Source organism: Camelus bactrianus, chromosome X, assembly GCF_048773025.1.
Source record: "Camelus bactrianus isolate YW-2024 breed Bactrian camel chromosome X, ASM4877302v1, whole genome shotgun sequence".
NCBI classification, from domain to species: Eukaryota; Metazoa; Chordata; class Mammalia; order Artiodactyla; family Camelidae; genus Camelus; species Camelus bactrianus.
The window spans coordinates 14,562,557-14,589,240 of record NC_133575.1 but is presented as its reverse complement, the minus strand read 5'-3'; the positions used below and the strand labels follow the sequence as shown (position 1 = coordinate 14,589,240).

Below are 26,684 nucleotides of genomic sequence, written 5' to 3'. Positions count from 1 at the left end.
AGGCACTCCACTGGGAGCCTGAGAGACTCGGCACACTTTGGTCCCCAGCAGCCCTGCGTGGCTGATACTAATAACCCCTGTTTTACACATGGGAAGCTGAGTAGTGTCATGGGAGCCAAAGGAGAGAACGTTTCCAGCAAGAAGGGATGGCCAGCAGGCACTGGCGAGGTGCGACGTGGAGCCTAAGCCCCCGGATTTGGCAGGTGGCTCTGGCTTTGTTTTTCCTCCCAGGTACTCCCAGCCGCTGCACGAGGAGATAGCCCTGCACAAGTACCTCAAGCACCGCGGTATCGTTCAGTACCTGGGCTCTGTGTCCGAGCACGGCTACATTACGATATTTATGGAGCAGGTGCCTGGGGGTGAGTGGTCACTGGTCTTCTGGTCTCACCTTGTGAAAATCACTGATGAAAATAGGATATGAACATCATGATCCATCCTGTCATTAAAAAATGACAGACGTTTTAGGTATGGGAGAGCATTTGTTTTTCACAGGATTTGGATACAAATTTTCCAATGTCACAGAAACAGTCTATTCCTGGTCTGGTGATTCAATCATCAAATATTCATGGAGGATCTACTGAGCGCCAGCTGCTGGGCCGAGCGCCGGAGACATAGAGATGAATAAACCATGGTCTCTGGCCTTGAGGCCTTCACAGTCTATGAGCTGAAATATGGTTTGGAGAAGTGGGGACAGAGGGTTTTTTTAAATGACATCACGAAATAACATGTTGACAGTGAAATTGAACACCAGTGGTTTATCCATAAAATCCCCGAAAGCAGGAAGTAGACTACAGGGGTAAGAGTTCCTCAGATCTGGAGCCGGACCATCTTGCTTGAATTGGTCCCTCCATCTGCAAGCTGTGTGATCTCAGGCTTCTTATTGAAGAGATGAATTGTAAAACTGGAGTAGTCATTACTACGGTAATTGGAGGGGTAATAATAATGGGAGTAATCTTCCTAGGGTAAATGAGACAGTGTATATAAAGCTCTTAAAACGGTGCCTGGCAGAGGGCAAGAGCTCAGTAAGTGCTCATTTAAGAAAATAATGGTAAAATTAATAAAAATCTGAATGCAGATGTAAAGGCTTCAGTTAGAAATCTGTATTCATTCATTCAACCCACAGTTATTCAGAGCCTACCATTCCATTAAAAGCCTAACTGTATATCTTAAGAGATGAGCAGTGAGCTAGATTTTGAGGGTTATATGAAAGATCAAGTACAGTTTCTTCTTTCCTCAAGTTGCTCATAGTCTAGCAGAAAATATGAATTGATATTCCAGACATGAGGTCTGAGGATGACAACAGAGTTGGAGATAGATGTGCCACCCCCCTTTTATAGAGGTTCCACGGCAATAGAAGGGCGTAAGGGTGAAGCCGAGACTAGCTGATGCCGAGGGCCTGGGTGATGATCTCTGAAACACATGGTCAGAATGCAGGGAAGGGAGGTTTTCTTCTGGCCCAAAGGTTCACTGTTTAATAGTATAATTGGGGTGGTGGCAGGGAGGAGGGTAGGGGGCGTTGTTAAGACAGTCCTGCTGCCGGGACCTGGCATTGGGAGCTTCTCACAGTAAGGACAGAGTCCCAACCTCCTCCTCTCCTGGTCCCTGTCTCCCTAAAGGGCCCCTCGCTCTGGTCCTATCTGCCTCTGATTTCAAGGTGAGGTATAGAATGTGGCTTTGACAAGCCGAATGGCTGACACGGTTGTGCAAGGTCTACAGCGTCGGGCCAGCCCTCCCCAGTTCAGAGCACTGTTGCGCTCTCTTCCTGACTCTGTGCAGTTAAACAGAGCTGAGCCCAAAGGTGGCCCGACCGTGTTTCAGGGGTTACCAGGGGTTACCAGGGGTTCCTTTCCACCCTCCACCTCTGATGAGGGTGATGTGCTCATTCACCGCCAGTCCCTTCTCTGGCTGAGCTGCTCGCGTGTCTGAGAACAGGCAACAGAGAGGGAGGAAAGAGATTTCATGTAGCCCAGATACAGTGATGTGAGCGCGAGTGCTTACATTGGGTTAGAAACGTCACTTCACTTTATTTCCCTGAACCCTTATCGTTGAATCTTCATCGCCCTCACGAGTTTTCTGCTGTGTCCATTTCCAGGAAGCCTTTCTGCTGTTTTGTGATCAAAATGGGAGCCAATGAAGAAGCCTATCATCAAGTTTTACATCAAGCAGATCCTGGAAGGCCTCAAGTATCTCCATGAAAACCAGATTGTGCACAGAGACAGAAAGGTAGTTGTCTGAGCCACTGAGGTTTTGCTGGGGCATCTCGGATCACGCAAGCTGCTGGCAGTGTCTGCAGGTGGACCAGTTCACAGAATGGCGAGGATTGAGCCTGACAGTCCCCAGAGCACAGAGTTTAGTCTTCGTAGAGATTCATGACCATTTGTTATGTTCCAGATCTGTTATATGTTAGTCTATTTAAATCTGTCTTTAAGCATTTGATATTCTTCCTTTTCTAAAGGGTGATAACGTTCTGGTGAATACCTACAGCACAGTGGTGAAAATCTCTGATTTTGGAACCTCTAAACATCTTGCAGGAGTGAATCCATGTATGTAGACTTTTGCTGGTAGGCAGAACAGAGCTTAGCATGAGGTGCCCATCCTGGTGTTAGGCTTGTTGGAGCTGCAGTCCTTTGAGAGTTACTCACTGAGCACCTGAGTGCAGTGTGGGCGATTGGTAACTGAAGTAAATGGTATATTGTCCTCAGCTTTAAAGCGTTTGAACTCTGGCATAATGATGCACTTTGCCAGCTCCTTGTGGCAACGACACTGCCTTACATTCTTCTTTGTCTTCCAAGGTTGAGTAGGTGTTGTGATCTGCTTGAGGTTTTCTGAGGGTTTCTAACCAATTAGCCAAATGGCAGCATCTCTTTTAAATTAATAGCACATTATTCAGAATCGTGGGTAGTTCCAAATAACAGGTATACTCAGACAATTTATTAGGACATTTGATTGGTCTTTTATAAAAATAGCCTGTTACTTTAATTAATTCTGGTGCCTTGTGTTTTTGGTATGATTATGTTTCCAAGAGAGTCTCATTCTTCTGGGGAATATGGTATTCTAAGTGGGTTTGAGCCATTAGGTTTTCTTTTCCATTTGTCAGTGATGGAATCATTTAAGTATTGAGAGGGACTGGATTCAAAGAGTGGTATAAAATTGCCAGCTAGCTTTCCATTTACACGACCAGGGAGTAGAATGTTGCTCAAAAGCTACCTTTGGCTTTTTCAAATTTCTGCCTAAAAGTGAAACAGAAACTTTGATCCTTGGAAAGAAGCACTGACTTTGAATAAGTAAAGATTTATGGTCGCCTAAGTTTCAAGGAAAGGATCACAAAGATCTTGCTTGATAAAATTATGAAACAGTGCTTATAATAGTATAGCTCTGAAATAAGCTATACGAGACGGATGACTGTTTTCTATCTCTATAGCACCAAACTGTAGCGTGGACAGCCTTGGCATCAGTTTTGGTAAATAATGTCTCAGCTTTGAAAGACTTTTCTTCAACAAGCAACTCGTTGTATGTCAGCCACTGGACACCCATAGTGGAGACTCATTCCCTTTCTAAATGGAACTTGTATGCATCAGAAATGACTTCTCAGTCGTAACACCAAGGGAGGTACATGCACCTCAAAATGGGAAAATGGGAAAATAAGGACCCAACCAGAGTCTCCCAAAGAGTGTATTGAACTTTCATTCATTGTTTCTGATGTAAATATACATGTATCAGCACGTATATGTCAGTGAGTATGCATGTATATATATACACATACATATGTATGCCCAGTATATTTTTTTCACTAGCCTAACTGAAAATGACTTATACCCTTCTCTTTGGAAGCCACCAATTAGCTTGGCAATAGGTAGCAAGAGGGGCTCTGATATGACAAGGAATTATTTCAAGACATAAACCCCCCAACAATTTATCTCATAATTAGCATCCCCAAGGAGAAAAAAATTCATAAGAAAAACGCATGTATAATTCATTATTGCATATCACATTTTCCCAAGTAATTGGCTTGAGGAGGCATGAATTTTGCATTGCAAAATAATGCAGGGGTGTTTGGGGGATAATAAAGAAGGGGTCTCATTTTGGGTAGGAAATTCCCCTGCATGTAATTACTCTTTGCAAAACAGAGCAGTTCTGTAAAGAAATTTCAGCTGCTCAGTGCGAAGCTCCGACTGGGTGCAGGTGGACATGGTGGGGCGTTTCCACGCAAATGCCTGGAGGCTGTCAGAGCCTGGAAGGAGAGACAAAATCTTCAGGCAACTTCTTGGCCCGACATCCTCCTATCCTGTGTTCCTCCGAAGGGTTTTCCCCATAGGTGTAAACAGGCCACAACAGGAGGAAGGGCCCTTATGGCCAGGGTCAGCCCCCTTTGCTTTTGGTTTTGCAACAGCTTTATTGAGGTTTAACTTACGCATCATAAAATGTACCTATTCAAAGTGCCAATTTCAATGGTTTCTGGTAGATTTTCCAAGTTGTACAGCCATCGCCACAATCCAATTTTTGACTGTTTTCCATCACCCCAAAAAGGTGTCACCTTGCAGTCTGTCCCCATGCTCTCCCCAGCCCCCAGCAGCCACTGATCTACTCTCTGTATAGACTTTCCTGCTCTGGAGATTTCATATAGATGGAATGATACAATGTGTGACTTTTGTATCCAGCTACTTACACCTCACATAATCTTTTCGAGGTTCACCCGTGCTGAGGTGTGTATCGGTACTTCATTCTTTTTCTGGCTCAATAGTATTCCATTGTATAGACCACATTTTGTTTTCTCATCTGTCAGTTAATGGTCATTTGGATTGTTTCCCCTTTTTGGCTACTGTGAATGATACTGCTGTGAACATTCACATACAAGCCTTCATGTGAACACATGTTTTCATCTCTCTTTGGTAGATACCCGAAGTGGAACTCGGGACGGGACCTCTGTTCTGATCTATGGCTGTAAACAGCCTTGGTTCAAATTGTGGCTCAACCACTTGCGAGCTGTGTGACCTTGGGCATGTTACTTAACCTCTCTGTGTCTCAGTTTCTTCATAAGTAAAACAGAGATAATCATAATACCTACTTCATAGGGTTTTTATGTGGATTAAATGAGTTAATATTGATGAAGTGCTTTAACCAGTACCTGGTTTATAGCAAGTACAGCTGAAGTCTGTGTTAAATAAATGCTAATTTGCACTTAGAAGTCACAGGTTCTTAGAGTTGGCAGGAGTTTTTGAGAGAATCGAGTTTATGTGCATAACTAACATGTTGAACCTGTCAGACTCAAAGGGTGTGATTTTTATTTTTATTTTTGTCTCCCACGGCCCTTTCCATCCTGCTCACGGAAGTAATCCTTTCCATGACTTTTCCAGTCACCCTGAGATAACAAAGAGTAAGTCTTAATGGCACCGCGAGAAGCAAACGCAATGTGAATCCAGTCACTGAAAGGGTCCCGGCTGACACACAGGCGTACCTCCCATTTAATTGCGGTTGGCTTTATTGCGCTTCACAGATCCTGCATTTCTTACAAATTGAAGGTCTGTGGCAACCCTGCGTTGTTAGATGATGGTCAGCATGTTTTTAGCGATAAAGCATTGTTTAATTAAGGTATGTACCTTATTTTTTAGACATAACGCTACTGCACACTTAATAGACCACAGTATAGTGTGAGCATAACTTTTATATACACTGGGAAACCAAAAAATTCATGTGACTCGCTTTATTGCCAAACGTGCTTTATTGTGGTCTGGAACTGAACCCGCGGTGTCTCCGGGGTCTGCCTGTGCTCATCAGCACACTGGTCCTCATTCGAGGGGCAGACTCCTCTCCCCTGCCCCTGCTGGCTTTGTGGCAGGCAGCCGGGGAGTCGGGGTGTCGGCCCTCCCTCCCTCCCTCCCTCGCCTCCTTCCCTACTCACCAGCTGCGAGTAGGAGAGGAAAGGGGGACAGAAAGTTGTCACTTGACTCGCACCATTCTAGGCTGGTTTCCTGTACTCTTGGCCTGGCTGATGGTTGCTGTTACCTTTTTGCTGCCGGATCCCTCTGAATACAATTCCCAGGTCTTGGGCAGGGGCCTGACCTTTGGCTGACCGCCCCCAACCCCCTCACCCTGATCTTTTACCCTGCACACTGTACCTACCCCTCCATCTTTTCATACTGAGGGAAGCAAGCCCTGGAAGGCTATCTTTGGGCGGGATTCCTTTTTAAAAGACCCTAAAGCAGTATTTCTACAATTAGAATCTGGTGTCCAAGATTCATGCATCTTTCACCCTCATCAAGAGGATGTGGCGATGTCCCCAGACCATATGGGCCCCACTCTGCTGCTGTCAGCTGCTTTTGCTCCCATGGGAACCATGTGCAGCTTCTTTGCAGGGGACACATACATGTGGAGCTCTGAGTGCGCCCAGTGGGGATGGGCTCTGGGTTAGGAGGAAGTCGTGGCCCCTCCCTCCAGGCCCATCTCTGGGACAGGGCAACCGGGGTGGCCCCGGGACCATGGAAAGCTGCACCTTACTTCTCTTTTTGCTACTTCATTAATATGAAATTTGGAAACTTTGGGCTCTAACGCTCCCTCAAGAGGCCTATAGAAGATGCTAACATGTGTGGCCTCCTTTCAAGTGCATTTATCCTGAGTGGATGTTGAGTTTCTTGAGCCGCCATGGGCCCGCACCCTTCTGGGGACAGCCCTTCCCTGACTTCTGTAACTAGAGAGGGTAGACCTCCTAGCACAGCTGTCTAAAGAAGTTGCTTTCAACCTCCCCCTTCCAGTCCCTCTCTCAACCCTTTTAAACCTTGATCTGGTGGGAGACCCCGGGGCTAGGGGCCCACGTGTTGTGTAACCAGTTATTTGAGGCCCCCATAGAAACATGCGTCTGTGGTTTCTCTTTCACCCCTTTCCTTGGTATCTGGGTCATATCTTGGCACCTCAGTCATAACTCCTGAATTATTGTCCTGTGCCATGTCTGTCCTTTGCTGATAATTTGAAAAACTTGCTTGGACAATTGTCCTGGAGACCGCAATGGATCTCATGTCCCAAGGGGATTGGGTTGACACCTGTGGGTCTCCTGCGTTGTTTTGAACTCTGCATCGCTGCACCTTAGGGCCAAGGCTGGCTGGCTGGCTGATTGAGGGACCAGTGTGGTGGGCATACCCTGGGGGAAATGCAGTTTACGAAAGACATGAAACCCCTAAGAGAGCCAGATTTAAGCAAATTTCCCAGGATTTCTCCATTCACTTGCCCCCCATGACGTCCTCACTTGGGTTTCTCTGCAGAAGCCAGCCTTTAGTACAGCTGGTACACACCCACAATGTGCACACTGCCTGGAGATGGAACCTCGACTCTCGGAAATAGTTGTGTGGATCCGTCTCTCTTTGTTGGGCTGCTTGCTGTGAGTGGACAGTTTCCCTTTGAATATAGTAGTAAATAAAACGGAGCAGCCAGTTTTCCATGACTGCTCTACACCTCCCAATTATATGGCTAGAAGTCACATTATGGCTACAACCCACATCCCTAGGGCTTGGGGGAGCAAAGAGGAGGGTGGCAGTCACATCTTTCAGGAGGGGGCGCCACTGGGCTGGAGCAGGTAACTCTGAACGGGGCAAGATGAGGCTGGCTCTGGTAGTATGAGGGGGGTTAAAAAAAAGAAAAAGCTGAAAATGAGCCAAGCGCTGCTATTGGAACCAACTGAGGGTCCAAAGTGAGGCTTGCTTAGAAGAAAGTGAGCAGGCAGGAAGGAGCTAGCAGCCCCTCCTTCTTGGCGCTTGTGCACGTGCACTCTTGTCTCTCCTCTGACCCAGCCGCCTAGTGGCGGACGCCAGGCAGAAGTGTGGTTTGCAGAATCCCAGAGCTGGTGTGGCAGAGCCAAGAGAGAACAGCTTAATAAACAGCTCTGTCAAGTCTTCTTAGTTAATGATTTATGGGTTAGTTAGAAGGCACATTCCCTGCCAAGGCCTCTCTCTGTGTTGTTCACGGTAGTGGGAGCCTGTAGGGGATATTGTGTCACTGGAAGTTCCCTTCCTGGGGCGCCGAGATCTCCTAACACTGCAGCAGGCGCCGCGAGCCTCCAGCTTGCCCAGCCCTGCAGCCAACTGAGCACTTCCGCACCAGGCTTTCAGCTCAGGACCCCAAAGCTGTCATTTTTGCCATGCTCATCTCTTGCACTCACTGATGCAACCCGATTTACATTTAACTTTAAATGAGGAAGAATTAAATAAAATTGAAGTTTTTAAAAAATTGTAAATTGTCTTCAGTCTCACCAGTCACATTTCAAGAGCCCAACAGTCTCATGTGGCTGGTGGCTACCACACTGAACTGCACAGAACAGAACGTTTCCATTGTTACGGAACATCCTATTGGTCAGAGCTGTTCTAGAGCCTTTAAAATCCTTACAGGAAAGAAAAATGCTGGTAAGACATTGGATCTTTCAGAGGAGCAGGTAGTAGGTGGCATCTCCAAACTTATTTTAACCAATGGGCCTTTTTTTGTCATTCATCAGGACTCAGGAAACCTGCTTTGGTTGTGTGGTCTTGAGACAGGCACTGGAATGTCTCTGGGCATCAGTGTTCTATATTCACACCTTGGCCACTATCATCTCTGAGTTTGCTGTTCATTATAAACCTCTTTGCCAGCACATAGCACCTGCTACTGTTGCTTCCACATTTCCCCTTTCCCCTTTCTTCAGGCTTAGTTTCAAAGAAAACCAAAGATCTTATTCCCAGAGCCTTTGATTGACCTCTCTGCCCCATCGCTCCAATAACCCTTTCTCCTCTCCAGACAGTATCTGATCATCGTCTTCCCTGTGGCAACCTCTGGTGGCTCGTGATCCACAGGAGAAAGTCCAAAGCCACAGCCTTCAGAACACAGTTTGCCATTTGGGCCGCACCCAGGTCACTGCCTCCTTCATTTTTGCACCCCCTGCCTTATGTCAAATATGGTTCCCGTCTCCCCAGAATCACTATACTTCACACCCACAGGCCTTGGCTAGAGCTCTTCCCCTTTCCTAGAAGTCTTCCTATTCCTTTGTCTACGTCTTCGAGCTTCATGGCAGGTGTCTACTTCACCGGCAGTCCCAGCCACCACTTGTTTGGGTCAGCCACCACGCTCGTGGCAAGGTCACGCTTTGCCCTGCCTGCTCCCGGCCAGTGACTGAGCATGGTGGGGATACTAGAACCCTGGTGACACTCTTCCAATGAACAGCTTTGGGTCCGGGCTTCCCTGGTGGCCTGGCTAAAGCTGTGTCAGAGCTGCTCTGCCACCTGAGACTCTTCCTTCCCCCTTCCTTTTGCAGGTGCCAGACCTGCATTGGGGTCTGACAGCTCTCCCTGCCCTGCCTGCTCTCGCCCCCTTTATCTTTTGTATACCTTCTCCCCAGTACATCTCTTGTATGTCTAATTCTGTCTTAGTATTTATTTCTCAGAGACTCAAATTGACACAGCTAGAGCTTCCCCTGACTCAAACTAGGCAGAATCAAGCACTTTTCCATCCATGCTGTCAGTGCCCTCTGTGTACACCTGTTAGAACACTTACTACATTTCACCATCACCACTGCCACCCTCGTCATCACCACCATCATCATGTCTGTCTTCTCCACTAGGCAGCTTGTAAAGGTCAGGCACTGTGTTTCTTATATTGTGGTTTCCCTCTATCTGCCATGCAGTAATATGTGTTTATGGAATTGAATTGGTCCCATTTGTCCTTTGAGGATCTAAGGAATCTTCTCTCAATGTGACTAGTATTAAATGCCTTTAATGGAAGGCATATTGTATGTCTCTGGTGAACGAAAAGATGCAACAACATCATTTATGCATGAGCCCAGACCCCATCTGTCGTTAATATGAGAGTTAAAGTTCACACACTTATTTACTAATGGTCCTCTTAGGTTTTATTTATTTATTTATTTTAAGTGCATTAACTTTTTTTTTTTAAACTGAAGCACAGTCAGTTACAGTGTGTCAGTTTCTGGTGTACAGCACAATGTCACAGTCATGCATATACATACATATATTTGTTTTCATATTTTTTCATTAAAGGTTATTATAAGATATTGAATATAGTTCCCTGTGCTGTACAGTATGAACTTCTTTTTTATTTTATATATATTAGTATCTGCAAATCTCAAGCTACCAATTTATCACTTCCCACCCCCTTCTCCCCCTGGTAACTGTAAATTTGTTTTCTATGTCTGTGAGTCTGTTTCTGTTTTGTAAATAAGTTCATTTGTCCTTTTTTTTTTTTTTTTTTTTTTTTTTGATTCCACATATAAGCGATATCATATGGTATTTTTCTTTCTCTTTCTGGCTTACTTCACTTAGAATGATGATCTCCAGGTCCATCCATGTTGCTGCAAGTGGCATTATTTTATTCTTTTTTATGGCTGAGTAGTCTTCCATTGCATAAATAGACCACAACTTCATTATCCAGTCATCTGTTGATGGACATTTAGGTTGTTTCCATGTCTTAGCCATTGTAAATAGTGCTGCTATGAACATTGGGGTGCATGTATCTCTTTCAATTACGGTTCCCTCCAGATATGTACCCAGGAGTGGGATTGCTGGATCACATGGTAAGTCTATGTTTAGTCTTTTGAGGAATCTCCATACTGTTTTCCACAATGGCTGCAGCAAAGTCCATTCCTGCCCGCAGTGTAGGAGGGTTCCCTTTTCTCCACAGCCTCTCCAGCAGTTACCATTTGTGGACTTTTGAATGATGGCCATTCTAACTAGTGTGAGGTGATACCTCATTGTAGTTTTGACTTGCATTTCTCTGATAATTAGTGATATTGAGCATTTTTTCATATGTCTATTGGCCATTCGTATGTCTTCATTGGAGAAATGCTAGTTTAGGTCTTCTGCCCATTTGTGGATTGGGTTGTTTGTTTTTTTGTTATTAAGTTGTAGGATCTGTTTATATATTCTGGAAATGAAGCCCTTGTAAGTCTTATCTTTGCAAATATTTTCTCCCATTCCATAGGTTGTCATTTTGTTTTGCTTGTGGTTTCCTTTGCTGTGCAAAAGCTTGTAAGTATAATTAGGTCCCATTTGTTTAGTTTTGCTTTTATTTCTATTGCCTGGGAAGACTGCCCTAGGAGAACATTGCTAAAATTTATGTTGGATAATGTTTTTGCCTATGTTTTCTCCTAGGAGGTTTATCATGTCTTGTTTTATATTTAAGTCTTTGAGCTTTTTTGAGTTTATTTTTGTGTACAGTGTGAGGGAATATTCTAACTTCATTGGTTTACATGCTGCTGTCCAGTTTTCCCAACACCATTTGCTGAAGAGACTGTCTTTTCTCCATTGTATATTCTTGCCTCTTTTGTTGAAGATTAACTGACTGTAAGTCTGTGGGTTTATCTCTGGGCTCTCTGTTATGTTCCATTGATCCATATGTCTGTTTTTATGTCAATACCGTGCTGTTTTGATTACTGTAGGTCTGTAGTATTGTCTGAAGTCTGGGAGGGTAATTCCTCTAGCTTCATTCTTTTTTGTCCATATTGCTTTGGCAATTCTGGGTCTTTTGTGATTCCATATAAATTTTAGCGTTGTTTGTTCTAGTTTTGTGAAAAATGTCCTGGGTAATTTGATAGGGATTGCATTAAACCTATAGATTGCCTTGGGCAGTGTGGGCATTTTAACAATATTGATTCTTCCAATCCAAGAGCATGGGATATCTTTCTATTTCTTTAAGTCATTTTTAATTTCCTCTATCAGTGTTTTGTAGGTCTCCATGTTGAAGTCTTTCACCTCCTTGATCAGCCCCTTAGGTTTTAAACAAGATGGTGCCCATGATCTTTCATTTTTTCCCAGTAGGCACTCTGCAGTACATGGCGCCCAAAATTATCGATCAAGGACCTTGTGGATGTGGTGTCCCAGCTGGTATCTGGTCCCTGGGCTGCCCTGTCATTGAGATGGCCACCAGCAGACCTCCGTTCCGTGAGCTCGGTGAACCACAGGCAGCAGTGTTCAAAGTAAGACATCTCTGGTGATTTAGGTTGCTGGTGTTGGGGAAATAGAATTAAAATCAGAAATCTCCTCCCAGTCCAGAAATCTCTCCCCAGAGGTGAAAGGGAAAGAAAACAGTGTATTTTTGAATAAGCATGAAATCAGAAGGTGATGTGCATGACAGGCAAACTGCTAATAGCCCGGAAAGGCAGAACTCTTGGCCTTCCCTACAGCCAAGCAGATACAACGCTTTACGTCTATGTTCTCAAGAGAGCTGCTAACTATTACTCGGGTGCAAGGACTAGACAGCACCACCGGTCACAGTAGTTCATCTGAGATTCCCCTGGTAACTGGGGTGACATTAGTGTTAGCTAATCGGCTTTACCCAGAGGAAAAATCAACCTCTCAAATCTTTAGGATGGGAGGTAGTTTTGGAGTCAGGCTCCACTGAAGTTAGGCTCCTGCCCTCCCACAGAAACCCCCAAATTGGGGCGCTGTCTGCCCTGATGATGACATTTCAAAGGGATGGCCCCCAGGTCCTTGAGAAAGACACTTCTGGCAAGAGGCTTATTTAGCTTTTAAAAAGATTTACATACATCTCAAAGAGACAGACAGGTTTCCTAAAGTGCATGCTCTAAGAAAGGTGTGTGGGGAGGTCTCTTCCTTTATTTCCAACCAGGACAATTAAACTTCTTAGTTAATTTGTATTTGCTTTTACACTGTAAGGCTCAGAGGTCACATGGGTCTGTGTCTTTAGAGGACACGCTTCTGACTAGATTTGGAGAGAGGGAACTTTGAGTATTAGATACTGTCTCCTTTGTCCTTCTGAAAACCTTCCCAGAGCTGACAGGAAGGGTGACCTGGGTGTTGAGGCCCACGTGGGACTGACTGGCCGTACCAGTGGGGGGTTACGCTGGGCACGCTCCCTCGGGAAGGGACATGCATGCTTGCCACCCCAAGGGAAGCTGATGCCAGGGCAGCCCAGTGTGTCCAAGGCCGGGTGTGCGGCTTGGGGCTCCCTGGATGCTTGGAGAAGTTGAAGAGCAGCTGTAGCCTTTCAGAGCCTGTTACCAGCACCGAGAACCTTCTGAGGAGCACTTTCGTTTGGCCCAAAGCTAGGAAGGAAGAGAGTAGAGTCACAAAAGGCCAAGTGGCCGCATTTCTGGATGACCAGGTCGCAGCGCATGGAAGCAGCCTGATAGAACGTCGTTCCAGAGGCCTTGCTTCTGGCTTCTCTGCCAAGCGCTCCTCTGCCCAGCCCCTGCAGAAGGTTCTCCAAACTTCCCAGCCTCCCAGAAGCTGTCAGGTCACCCCAAAGCCAAGACCTCAAGTCGACAAGTGTCTCCTAGAACCTGCAATCCCAACAAGACCCTGAACACCAGGGCTGGTGGACAGCAGTGACCTCCCCAGCCTGTCAGTGTCTGTCCAGGATGCAGCCAGCTGGGGCCAGCAAAGGTCTTCCTGCAGCTTCAGTCACAGGCCTCAGAATAAATAAATGCCAGCTGGTGCCGGGGAAACGCCGGGGCCCCCGAGAGCCATGGCTTCTGCTCTCTGGTCTGCTGCCAACTCCTGCCACACTCTGGACACCCGTCTGGAGGCTGTGACTCCTCAGTTGGTCCACAGGGCCCGAGCGGCTCCCCTGGCCCTCTTCCTCGCTCTTGTGTTTGGTTAGCTAGTTAGCGATGCAGGTGCTTTTGGATGGTATGTCAGGTCTATTTTTATTGCAAACTAGAAAGCTATTCTTAAGTAAATAACGCCCCGTGTGTCCTCTTTGCAAAGACTATAGAAATTATTTCTGGAAACTCTAGAATCCTTCAGAAAATTTCAAGAGTCTTGTGGGCAGTATCTGAAACAGGGAACTGTCTTTCTCCCAAAGGGGCTGTTATGGATTGAACTGTGTCCCCTCCCCGGAAAAAGATATTTTGGAGTCATTACCCTAGTACCTCAGAATTTGACCTTCTTTGGAAATAGGATCTTTGCAGAGATAATCATACTGGCCCTAATCTAGTAGAACTGGTATCTTCCTAAAAGGCAGAATCTGGGACACAGAGCTAGACACTCACAGATGTCATGGAGAGACACAGGGAGGACATGGCCACGTGGAGGCAGAGATGGGAGTGACACATCTAGAAGCGAGCCAGCAGAGCTAGGAAGAGGCGAGGAAGAATTCCCCTACAGGTTTCCGAGGGAGTGGGGCCCTGTCAGCACCTTGATTTTGGACTTCCAGCGTCCAGAACTGTGAGAGAATACATTTGCATTGTTTGACGCCACCCAGTTTGCGGCAGCCCTAAGAAACAAATACAGGGACCTCGAGAGTAGAGCGCCTGTAAAAGTAACGTGCTTGCAGGGTGCTGGGGTGGTGCCCACGTTTGCTCTTTTCTTTCCAAGAGCCAGGGGAGATGCTCCCGTTTCCTCTTTTGAGTTCTTGTCCAGAGTTTTTGTCTCTGGCCCCCCTCAGGTGAGAGGTGCCACATGGAACGTGCCCTGCATTTCAGGTCTTAGGGGTTGAAACATGCAGTGTTTAGTGTCTCAAAATCCAAAACTTGTTTTCAAAAACTGTTACACGATTGTAGTAAGAACACTTAACACGAGATTGACCCTTGACGATTTTTTTAAGTGCATAATTACAGTACTGTTGACTGAAGGTACAGCAGATCGCTAGAACTTCTTCATCTGATTTAACTGAAACTTGTGCTCGTTGAATAGTAACGCCCCCCTCCTCCTCTCCTCAATCCCAAACTCGCGAGCTGTCCGTCCTGCCCACGAGGAGCAGCGGGTCAGAAACGGTGGGTGTGCCCCTGGGAGATGGACTTTAGGCTGTGAAGTTGGAGGCTTGCCGTCCCCTCTTGGCAGTGCCCTGTTCTCACTGAGGGGGCAGAGGAGGCCTTGCCAGCCCCATGGTTGTCGAGGGGCTGGGAATGGGTGGATCCGCAGGACAGAATGGCTGCTGCTCCTGGCTTATTGAGTGGGCTTGGAAAAGACAAGACTGCAAACTTTAAAGATGACAACCGCTCAGATGACTAGAGAGCCACCCACCCCTGATGGGAGCAGTTACACGGGTGGGGGTTATGCAGGATGGATGAGCACTCTCATGTCACAGTGAGATGTGACAACTCATCCCAACTCCTGCTCCCCTACAGGTCGCAGGGACAGGGAGCCTGTAGCAGGAGAATGATGAGCTAGCCAGAAGTGGAAGCTGAAGCAGAAATTGTAGCAGAAGCCCGAGCAGGAAAGGGCAGTGCCCCCCTCCCTCAGCCGGTTGTACCCCGTGGGGATGAGGGTGTGGGCTGTGAGTTAGCAGCCTCCAGGTTTGGTCTGCTTGTGGTTTACAGCTGTAGGTTGGAGATTTGGGCTGTGAATGCAGAGACTGAGAGGTGTGTCAGGTGTCTTTTGGAGACCCTGGGTATCAGAGAGCAGATCTCAGGTGCCTTTGAACACCCTCAGAGCATCGTGTTACAGGCTGTGGTCCAAGCCTCATCTCAGTTCTCTTCTGCTGCACACCCAACCACCCCAAAACTGCAGAGGCTTCAAACGATCACCTTTGATTTCTCACAAATCTGTGGGCTGATGGTCGGCTCTGCCACTGCTCTTGCCTGGACTCACTTGTGTGGTGGCTTGAGTGCAGTACAGTGCTCTTGGAGGGCCACTTGCACGTGGTGGCCCTTCATCCTGGGTGTCTTCCCTGCCTGTTGGTCTCAGGGCTTCAAGAGGACTAGAGTAGAAGCCCCGAGGCTTCTTAAGGTCTAGGCTCTGAGAGCCCCCCAGTATCACTTCCCCCACAGCCAAGTGGGCAGAGTCTCTAGAGGGCAGCCAGGGCACGAGTCATCGAGGCCGTTATTGGAATCCATCAGCAGCCCCTCCTAGGATGGCAGGTGCAGGAGCTTTGTGTTGTCGGCATATACATCTGGACTTGCCCGAGGCCTCACTGACCCATCGTGTTACCTCTCTCAAATGCAGGCACCGATGTTTAAGATTCACCCTGAGATTCCGGAAACCCTTTCAGCCGAAGCCAGAGCCTTCATTTTATTCTGTTTTGAGTCTGACCCCCACAAACGTGTCACTGCTGCTGGCCTGCCCCAAGAGGTTTTCTTAAGGCAGGTGAACAAGGGCAAGAAGAACTGAATTGCGTTCAGGCTGGCAGGTGAGGCCTACCTGGACAGCTGGGCTCGGGTTAGGCCGGGGCTTGTCTGTTACTCAGAGAGAGCACACCAGCTTCCCCCGCGGTGCCCGTTTTTGTGACGGGTGGCAGGGATTGGTGCAGTAGGCGTGGAGCTGTCAAAACCCAATGAGTGAATGTCCCTTGATTTCCTGGCAGAGACACAGGGAGCCCCACAGGTGACAGCGATGTGCCCTCACATACTCCCTTCTCCATTAAAGCCTTTCTTCTAGGACTGTGCCGAGGAGGGAGGTGAGAGGCACCTTGCCTGCGGTTTCGTGTGTTTTCCACTTGGAGGGCCTGGTGCTTCATTTTTGGCGCCCGGCCTGTCAACCTGTGCTGCTCCCAACCTTGATTAAGGAGTGTCTGTCCCGCAGGTCCCTGGAGCAAGCAGCCCCTTGTAGGGCAGTAAGTCCTCTTGAGCGTGTGACATTAGAGTGGCCCTGGCATGGATGGGGTCAGAAGCCAGGACAGAGCAGTTCAGCATCTTGTTCCCAGAAGGTGACTTGCTACCCCAGTGTTTTTCATGAGCTGGCTAGAAATGCAGAGTGTCGGGCCCATCCCGGACCTGCTGAAGCAGAACCTACATCTCCCCAGGATTCCGGGGTGATTGCTTGCATCCCCAGTGAGAGCAGCACAGCCTTAGGCCCCTGGGTGGGTCACCTGGCCTGAGGGGCTGCCTGGGGCTCTGTGCTGGCACTGTCCCTGTCGCGGGAGCCGGTGGGCGGCAGCAGCAGCGAGCACAGCTCAGTCTGCCCTGACTCAGATGCCCAGCCTGACAGGTTCTTCAAGAAGGCCCAGGTGCCCAAGCACAGGCTCAGGTACAGCCCGCCCCCAACCAGTTGGGGGACAGAGTCCCTCCAAGGTATAAACCAGATGGCCATGAAAGGCTTGTGCAGCCTTTTTTGCAAGGTCGATAGGGCAGCTAGGCAGCTGGTCAACCGTGCAAGCAAGGAGGGCAGTGCGGTCACTCACTGTCCCTTCCTCTCCTTCCCCTTCTCGTCCCTTCTTCCTCCTTTCCCTCTCCTCATTTCCCTTTCCCTCCCACCCCTTCCTCCTCCCCTGTCATCCCTTATTCTCTCCCTTACACTCACTCCCCCATCCCCCAACACTGGTGCTCCAGGGGTTAGAAAATGCTCTCTGGACCTCCTGCAGTTTCATTTCTTGATGGTGAGGATGCGGAGGAGTCACCTCTTAGCCCCGCCCCCATGGTGTCCCGGTGTGGAGACTGCCTGGGGTACTCAGTGGGTCCCTAAGGGTGTTTATCCGCAGTGTTTCAGATGACAGCTATGCCTCAGAAGACCGGAGTGCAGCCTCATCCCCCGAGGACAGGGACCCTCTTCCTGCTGCACAAGGACAACGAGCGCAGCGCCATCCTGTACAAAATCCTCTGGGAGGAGCAGAACCAGGTGGACTCCAACCTGTAGGAGTGCGTGGCCCAAGTAGAGGCTGCGCTGGGAGCTGCTAATTAATCCTGCTCCCTCCGCCCTTGGCCAAGTCCCGGAACAGGTCCAAAGAGGACTGATGTTCCTGCTACCCTATAACACTCGCACTGTTACACTAACCACTGTAAGTATGTCCCAATGTCCTTTCCTCTTCAAATAAAACAAAAGGAAAAAAAAAAAGATTCCACTGAAACCTGAATTTGCGGAACACTGCGGTGAAACTGGGCATTGATGAGGCAGTGCTGCCTCCTGGTGGAAAACAGGCCAAGTGGCAGCGCACAGCCTGCCTTAGCCTGGCGCTCACGTTACCCCCATTTTGAGCCCTGGAGCTGAGTTAACACGCAGCTGCAGGACACAGAGTTGCCCTAAGAAGCTGAGAGAATAGCCACATTAGGGAGAAAAATTATGGATAGAAATATTTGACTTTTTATTTGGGATGGGGAAAGGTCCTTTTACCAAGAGGCCATTACGCCACTATGAAGTGTGCCTTCTGACAAGGGCTGTTGGGGTGGAGGCGGGAAGTGTTACAAGTGGCTAAGCAGGATGGTGGGCCATTTCCTTGAGGGACTTAGTTGTGTGTATGCGGGCCAGAGGGGAGATGGGGCTACACAGCCCCCCAACAGGAAAGATACGGAGGGAATTCCAGGACCGGAGACCACTTCTCACCTGGGGATTCTCCAGTTCCATTAGGAAATGAATAATGGACAGTCTGGTTAATCGAGTTTCCCACAGTCTTTCTTGGATTTTCCCTCCCTCTCTGATTTTCTCAATGATTTATTTTTTGGTGGGGGTTGGTGATCAGAGTTCTGAAGAGTTGCATCTCTCAGTCGGCCACGTCAACAAATAATTGGGATCCTGAGGGACTTCATCCGCTCCTCAGAGCACAGGGTGATGGCATCCATGGTATCAAAGCTAAAGGTGGACCTGGACTTTGACAGCTCATCCATCAATCAGATTCACCTGGGACTGTTTGGATTTTAGGATACTGTAAGTGCTCCATTTAGCCCTAGAGAACATGGCAGAAGGCAGGAAGCCCACTGAAGTGGCTCATTGGCAGCCAAACTGTGGAGTTCAGTTCAATCACCATCTTTTCCCAGAGTCCCCATCTTCTCACCAGTTACACCTGAATCCCGACTTCCAAGTTTTCTAAGCACTGAATGTGCATGTACAAGTGACTGGGCCTATTGCATTTGGCCCCAAAAGCCAGAGCATAGGCTCTGGGAGCAAGTAGCCATCTGTCGGCTGAGTAGGTGTGGGGTTTTAAACTTACGTGTCTGCCCAAACAGATGTTGAGCTGCTCCAGGCCCGAGACTATGTCTGGCTTAGCTTTGTGTCTCAAGCCCCCACCACAGGGCCAGAGAGGTACTGTGCCTTGCCACAGGCCACACTAAAGGCAGCAACATTCCAGAGTTCTTTCTCGATGTCTGTTCACCAAGATGGGGTCATTAGCAGGGTGTGTGGGTCCAGAAGCTCGGCAAGGGACATCTGCGCCCACCGTGATTTAAGTAGCTGAGTTGGGAGGCGGGTAGCACTTCGTCAACTGACGCATATCCCATAACCCTGACCCCGAAGAAATCTGCCCTCTCGTCTTTCAATCTCTGCCTTGTGATTTGTCATGATCCCTAGGCAGGCATTTGTGGTCTACCTTCCCAGGCAAGGAACCCTGGCATGGCCAGGAGTTTCCCCCAACAAAACCGGTCTGTTTTGTTCATTTCCTGGCACATAGTAGCTGTTCAAAAAAAGCTTGTGAAATAAATAAAATGATTCCCAATTGCTCTAGGGAATCACATCATCAATAGGGTTGCAAAATATATAAACCACAGCTATAGCACACTAGTTGGTACTGGTTCCAAGTGATGCCTTGTTGCCATATGCTCATTGGGAAAGCTGACTAATATTTAACAGGCGATAAAGTGTCAGGTGTACCTATTTTGGAAGAAGTTATATACACCCCTAGGGATCTCTGAAGTCTAACCTCAAATAAATCTAATCATTTCTTTTTAGAAAGACCTGGAGTTTTAATTAACTGGTGGTGGCAAGATTTAAAGTTTTAAAAATACGACAAATGTGAAAGTTGATAGTAATGCTTAGCACTTCTTTAAAAATTTTTTTTTTCTGGTAAGGCTTATAATCACCAAATTCATAAAATGGTTTATATATGGGTTCAAGGTTATTCCTTTCCACTGTTGACTGGCATCCTATTATCTTCCATCTCAGTAGAATTAGTAATAACAGCCAGCACTCAACTGCAAATGGCTGCCAAACATGTGACTCCTACAGACACACCTGCCCTTGTAGTACAGCGATGCCTCAGCTGTTGCTGGGCACAGCAGGAAGGCAGCTACCCCCTAGTGAGGCTGGCAGGAGTAATAGGTCTGTCCTGACGGGTGTGTGAGACCAGTTCCCATGAAGCATTTAGCACAGGCCTGGGTTCCGTAAGTGTTCCTCCCACCATCAGAGCAGCACCTTTCTTGCGGTCCCTCTCCCCCAGCTGTTCCAATGGGAGCAGGGCTTCCGTTTCCTTGGCTTCGTCTCCTGTGAGGAGGAAAGAGCCTGACCATTAGTTTTAGCGACTTGACCTGACTTAGACAAGGTGAAATTATTTGGCTGAGTCCTACTGAACACCATCAGGTTCTCTTTTGGTTCATGATAAATTTTGAGACAAAATATACCTACCCCGAGTGCTGGTCTTTGTTTTCAAGAGGAGGCAATACAAAGAAGGTGCCCGTGTACAGGCTGAAACCTGATCACAGGACTTTGCAGAAGCCTGACCGTTGGGATTATGCCATTAAAAAAAAAAAAAAAAAACAAAACCCTCTAAGGTTCTACAAATGTCTGAATTAAAATTGGTGTTGGGCTCTCTCTGGATGATGGATTTTTTTTTTTTTTTAACCAGACTTTTGGAACAAAAAGAGAGTACCAAAATCTTTCACGGCAAACTCTAGAACAGAACACTCAACTGTATCATCTTCAGTTACAATTCAGATCTAATGGTGAGTGATTTCCCACTTGCGCGTGCATGCGTGCGTGCGTGTATGAGACCATTTAAAATCTGGCTAGTTCTAGTGAGCCTTAACATACTTGAGGTTATTCTCTGTTAAACCAGTTAAGCACTCCAGTAGATTCCAGAATGCTGATCAATAATGAACTACCAGTACATTCAGAACCAGATGAATCACAAATGCATTAAAGGCTGCTCTGGGTGTCCACCTGACTTATGTTTCTTCTGGACTGAGTCATCCTCTAAGCTGCCCCCCCAGATCATAAGGGGTCGACGGGACGGGCATGGTGATCGGAGCTACTGCATGGGCCTCTTCACTGTTTACTCAACGAACATTTATCGAGCACCTATGAAACCTCTGGCCCTGTGGTGGGGGCTTGAGACACAAAGCTAAGCCAGACATGGTCTCGGGCCTGGAGCAGCTCAACATCTGTTTGGGCAGACACGTAAGTTTAAAACCCCATACCTACTCAGCCGACAGATGGCTACTTGCTCCCAGAGCCTATGCTCTGGCTTTTGGGGCCAAATGCAATAGGCCCAGTCACTTGTACATGCACATTCAGTGCTTAGAAAACTTGGAAGTCGGGATTCAGGTGTAACTGGTGAGAAGATGGGGACTCTGGGAAAAGATGGTGATTGAACTGAACTCCACAGTTTGGCTGCCAGTGAGCCACTTCAGTGGGCTTCCTGCCTTCTGCCATGTTCTCTAGGGTTAAATGGAGCACTTACAGCATCCGGAAATCAAAGGAGGGTAAAAGCACTTAGCAGAGCAGCAGGCAAGCAGAGTCCTACTTAGCGTGCCCTCTCGCACCATCCTTATTTCTCTGGATGCCCCAAAGCGACTCATAATTTAGCCTGCCATCTATGCATCTGGTTTTCAAGGACAAGCTTTTGTCACGGCTGACTGTAAATTGAGGGGGTGGCTTTAAAGATGTTTTCTGAAGAGCAGAAACGTCTGCAGATTATTTCCATAGCATCCCAGTGTGTTTGACAGCATTGAGTGGCCCTATTCGTTCCTTCAGCAAGCGGTCGTTGAGCACCTACTCTGTGCCTGACAGTGTGCCTGGTGCACAAGGAATAGTCCTTGTCCTGAGAAAGCGGCAGCAGCGGCAGCAGCGCGCGAGCAGCACTAGCACACTCCCCCCGCCGCGCCAGGTCAGACGTGGTCGTAATTTGGGGAAGGACTGAGGCAAAGACTGCACTTGTGGGAGTCTAGAAAGCATGTGTTCTAAGCAAACTAAGAGAAAGCATTCGTCGTTCCCCCACCTAAAGGTACGCGTGCCGTACAGGGCCTAGGCGCTTCCGTTGCCACGCTACAGCAGTGAGGGCAGCTAGCACGTCAAAGCGCTCACCTTAGAAGGACAAGCCTCTGCCCTGCTGCCATCCCAGTTGATGGGGTGGGACCTATAGGAAGGAAAGGAAACCTGGAAGTGCAAAGCTAAACGGGAGCGTGGTGAGGCCGTGTCCTAGGCTGAGGAAGGGCCAAAGGAGTAGCCACGGCAATGACACAGCGACTTCAGCCAGTCAGTGCAATGTGAGCTGTCCTGACAACCCCCAGTGTCACAGTGGCTTAATGCAAGTCAGGTTTTTTCTTCACTTGCATAATAATGTCCAAAATGGGTTTTTCTTCATTGGTGGGTGGCTCGTCTCCTAGCCGGAGTTCAGGAATCCAGGTTCTTTTTATCCGGTGACTCTACCATCTTTGGTCTATGACTTCTCAGGTCTCAAGAATGTGAAGAACGGGTGGGAGATTTTTATGGGCTGTGCTGGAAGTTCACATGCTACTGTTAGACCGCAAGACCTGGCCACGCCCAGCTGCGAGCGGGGCTGGGAAATGTAGTCCCGCTGCATCTGTGCTCAAGAATAGGAGGAAATCACTTTGGTAACCAGCTAGTCCAGATGCCACACTGGGCTAGAGGTCGGGGTCAGCGCTGTCTCTGATGCCTAGTTGCAAACCGCAGGCCTTCCTGGTCATTCGGTCTGTACTGTCGTTGCTTCCATGCCTTGCTGCCCGTAGCCTTGCTCGCGCTCACATCCCCGTTTTAGTTCATCAGAGCACTTACTACTACCTGAGTGAGTACCGCATGGGAGGCCCCTAATCACTCAGTGCTCCGTGAATGAATGACCCCCTGAGCCCTGAGTGAATGGCTCAATGGAGGAAGTGGAACTTGGGCTGGGTATTAAGTAGCCTTTACCTTGGGAGTAAAGAGATCAGGAAAAGAAAGGCGGCAGAGTAAAAGGAGGCAAAGATGAATGGATTGATCCATTTATGGAGCCGAGTCGCATCCATTCAACTGAGACTTGAGTGCCTGTAAGAGTTTCAGTTCTGGGGCCGCCGCCTCCATACCCCTGAAAGACTGTACACGCCAATAAAAGTTGATGACTACCAGAATGTATAAGGAAAAATAAGACCTAGCGATATACTATCTATAAGAGGTGTGCTTTAAATGTAGAGACAGATGAGTGAAAAATGAGTTTCCCTTACAGACTGTGAAGGGGGTGGGGGAGGGGAGAAAGCCATCACAGACCATCACGGCATGCTAGAGACTTTGAAAGCAGAAGACCTCCGGTCTAGACATGGGGAAGCCGCTGCCCCCCGCCCCTCATGCTGTACACCAGAAATTGGACAACACTGTAAACTGTACTTCAACAAAAATGTATGTGAATAAGTAAAATGAACTTTCCTGAGTATAGAGTTCTATACTGAGAGTTGTTTTCCTTGAGCCACTTTTGCCCGCTGGCTTCCATTGGTCCTGCTGCATAATCAGTTGATCACCTAAAGCATATTCCTTTGAAAGCCACAAGTCTGCTCTGTCTGCCACTTTGGCCTTGGTTTTCTGTACCGTCACTATGCTAGGGCTCAAGATGGCTTACCACCTAGTGTTTTGTTTTTCTTTTTTGGTAGCTCTTGTTTGTGGGTTTTGGTTCTGTTCTCCTAGTCATTTTGTTTTCAGGCGGTGATGATGAGATACTGTAGACGTTATCTTCCATCACAGTTTTCCCAGATTGTCTGTGTCCTCACTCTTGAGCGATAGTTTAGCAGGGTATAGAAACCTGCATTGTTAGTTTATTGTCTCCTGTGTCTAATCTCGCTGATCAAAAAGTGTGCTCACAGTCTAAATGTTGTACCTTTGCTAAACGGAAAGATGAAACCTTAAAAGCCATCAGGGAGCCTTTCCCTCTATATGTGAAGTACAGGGTGTGTTTGCAAGGTGGCGTGGTCCTGGTGGAGGGCATCGTCTGCGGACAAGTGTAGTGGGAAAGGTATGCTGGAACAAATCAGGCGTTTCGAAAGGCAGGTTCATGAGTCCACACTGGAACAGTTCCACTTATCGTGGATGTGTTATTACATGCCCAACTTAAGTAGGATCAAAAGTCTGCCAAAGTAGTAAACATACAAACCAAAAAACTGGATTTGAGTTTAGCAAGAATGACTAGCGTCTGCTGGGCCTGATTTTTATCATTCATCTACATGGCTCAGTGCAATGAACTCATGTCAGAGTGAGAGCCACACTTCCAAATTAATGGATGTCGTTGAACCACATTTAAGTTACATGGATAAGTGGTCTGTGTGAAGGATGTCCCTGAAATGAAGTGGGTTTTTTTTAAAGACTTGAAATAACTTTATGATGAGTGATAACCCTTAAACTCAAGGCGGAAGAGGTAAAATAAGTGTTTTACTATCGGGCATACCTCTGCACCCATGGGCGGAATTACAACCTCAAAACCTAGCAGATGGCTGTTCTGGTCTACGTGGCATTATGGCAAGGCAAACAGTGGCCAGAATTACACATTCACCAACCGCCTACCTGTGATCATTGTGACTGAGCAAAAGGATGGGTGAGATGTAACTTTTGATCCTAATGGTGAATCAGTGTCCATCAAGTCCAGAGTAGTCTGTTGGGGAAATCAGGCCCATAAGTTCATTGAGACCTTTGGGGAAATTTCATAAGCACAGATAGCAAGTTAGAAACGGAGGTAGCACTCTGACTCCACGTATCTAAAAATGGAATATGATTTCTGCTTCCAGCAAAAACTCCTCTGTCCTTCCCCGGGGCTTGAACCCAGGACCTCCTGCTTGCTAGCCCTGCTCTCTGCCCCTGAGCTACAGGCTCTCGCTAGCTACCTCAGTTTCCCCGAGTCAAGTCAGGGTTATCTCCCCCAGCTGAGGGAGGATGCTGGGTTCCTGGTTCCTCAGCTGCAACCCAGGCTGAGGCACCAGGAATTCAGCACCGTTTGTTAGTTGAGGAGATAAAGGTGAGTGAGGGGAAACTCAGGTAGCTAGCGAGAGCCTGTAGGTCAGGGGTAGAGAGCTAGGACTAGTAAGCAGGAGGTTGTAGGTTCGAGGCAGAGAGGCAGAGAGGCAGAGAGGCAGAGAGGCAGAGAGGCAGAGAGGCAGAGAGGCAGAGAGGCAGAGAGGCAGAGAGGCAGAGAGGCAGAGAGGCAGAGAGGCAGAGAGGCAGAGAGGCAGAGAGGCAGAGAGGCAGAGAGGCAGAGAGGCAGAGAGGCAGAGAGGCAGAGAGGCAGAGAGGCAGAGAGGCAGAGAGGCAGAGAGGCAGAGAGGCAGAGAGGCAGAGAGGCAGAGAGGCAGAGAGGCAGAGAGGCAGAGAGGCAGAGAGGCAGAGAGGCAGAGAGGCAGAGAGGCAGAGAGGCAGAGAGGCAGAGAGGCAGAGAGGCAGAGAGGCAGAGAGGCAGAGAGGCAGAGAGGCAGAGAGGCAGAGAGGCAGAGAGGCAGAGAGGCAGAGAGGCAGAGAGGCAGAGAGGCAGAGAGGCAGAGAGGCAGAGAGGCAGAGAGGCAGAGAGGCAGAGAGGCAGAGAGGCAGAGAGGCAGAGAGGCAGAGAGGCAGAGAGGCAGAGAGGCAGAGAGGCAGAGAGGCAGAGAGGCAGAGAGGCAGAGAGGCAGAGAGGCAGAGAGGCAGAGAGGCAGAGAGGCAGAGAGGCAGAGAGGCAGAGAGGCAGAGAGGCAGAGAGGCAGAGAGGCAGAGAGGCAGAGAGGCAGAGAGGCAGAGAGGCAGAGAGGCAGAGAGGCAGAGAGGCAGAGAGGCAGAGAGGCAGAGAGGCAGAGAGGCAGAGAGGCAGAGAGGCAGAGAGGCAGAGAGGCAGAGAGGCAGAGAGGCAGAGAGGCAGAGAGGCAGAGAGGCAGAGAGGCAGAGAGGCAGAGAGGCAGAGAGGCAGAGAGGCAGAGAGGCAGAGAGGCAGAGAGGCAGAGAGGCAGAGAGGCAGAGAGGCAGAGAGGCAGAGAGGCAGAGAGGCAGAGAGGCAGAGAGGCAGAGAGGCAGAGAGGCAGAGAGGCAGAGAGGCAGAGAGGCAGAGAGGCAGAGAGGCAGAGAGGCAGAGAGGCAGAGAGGCAGAGAGGCAGAGAGGCAGAGAGGCAGAGAGGCAGAGAGGCAGAGAGGCAGAGAGGCAGAGAGGCAGAGAGGCAGAGAGGCAGAGAGGCAGAGAGGCAGAGAGGCAGAGAGGCAGAGAGGCAGAGAGGCAGAGAGGCAGAGAGGCAGAGAGGCAGAGAGGCAGAGAGGCAGAGAGGCAGAGAGGCAGAGAGGCAGAGAGGCAGAGAGGCAGAGAGGCAGAGAGGCAGAGAGGCAGAGAGGCAGAGAGGCAGAGAGGCAGAGAGGCAGAGAGGCAGAGAGGCAGAGAGGCAGAGAGGCAGAGAGGCAGAGAGGCAGAGAGGCAGAGAGGCAGAGAGGCAGAGAGGCAGAGAGGCAGAGAGGCAGAGAGGCAGAGAGGCAGAGAGGCAGAGAGGCAGAGAGGCAGAGAGGCAGAGAGGCAGAGAGGCAGAGAGGCAGAGAGGCAGAGAGGCAGAGAGGCAGAGAGGCAGAGAGGCAGAGAGGCAGAGAGGCAGAGAGGCAGAGAGGCAGAGAGGCAGAGAGGCAGAGAGGCAGAGAGGCAGAGAGGCAGAGAGGCAGAGAGGCAGAGAGGCAGAGAGGCAGAGAGGCAGAGAGGCAGAGAGGCAGAGAGGCAGAGAGGCAGAGAGGCAGAGAGGCAGAGAGGCAGAGAGGCAGAGAGGCAGAGAGGCAGAGAGGCAGAGAGGCAGAGAGGCAGAGAGGCAGAGAGGCAGAGAGGCAGAGAGGCAGAGAGGCAGAGAGGCAGAGAGGCAGAGAGGCAGAGAGGCAGAGAGGCAGAGAGGCAGAGAGGCAGAGAGGCAGAGAGGCAGAGAGGCAGAGAGG

At 48.7% G+C, this 26,684-nt stretch overlaps 1 protein-coding gene across 1 annotated transcript in view; it reads left to right on the top strand.

The window, feature by feature from the left end:
* Positions 1 to 22,797, top strand: part of MAP3K15 (mitogen-activated protein kinase kinase kinase 15) — a 119,952-nt gene extending 97,155 nt beyond the window's left edge. The window contains 11 exon segments of the mRNA XM_074359680.1: positions 232 to 359; positions 2,093 to 2,223; positions 2,456 to 2,561; positions 11,787 to 11,944; positions 15,876 to 16,059; positions 16,748 to 17,320; positions 17,355 to 17,409; positions 17,411 to 17,516; positions 18,322 to 18,355; positions 18,358 to 18,506; positions 20,359 to 22,797. Of these exon segments, the coding sequence (XP_074215781.1) occupies positions 232 to 359; positions 2,093 to 2,223; positions 2,456 to 2,561; positions 11,787 to 11,944; positions 15,876 to 16,059; positions 16,748 to 17,320; positions 17,355 to 17,409; positions 17,411 to 17,516; positions 18,322 to 18,355; positions 18,358 to 18,506; positions 20,359 to 20,520 (1,786 nt within the window). The 3' untranslated portion in view covers positions 20,521 to 22,797.
* Positions 22,798 to 26,684: the final 3,887 nt, after the last annotated feature.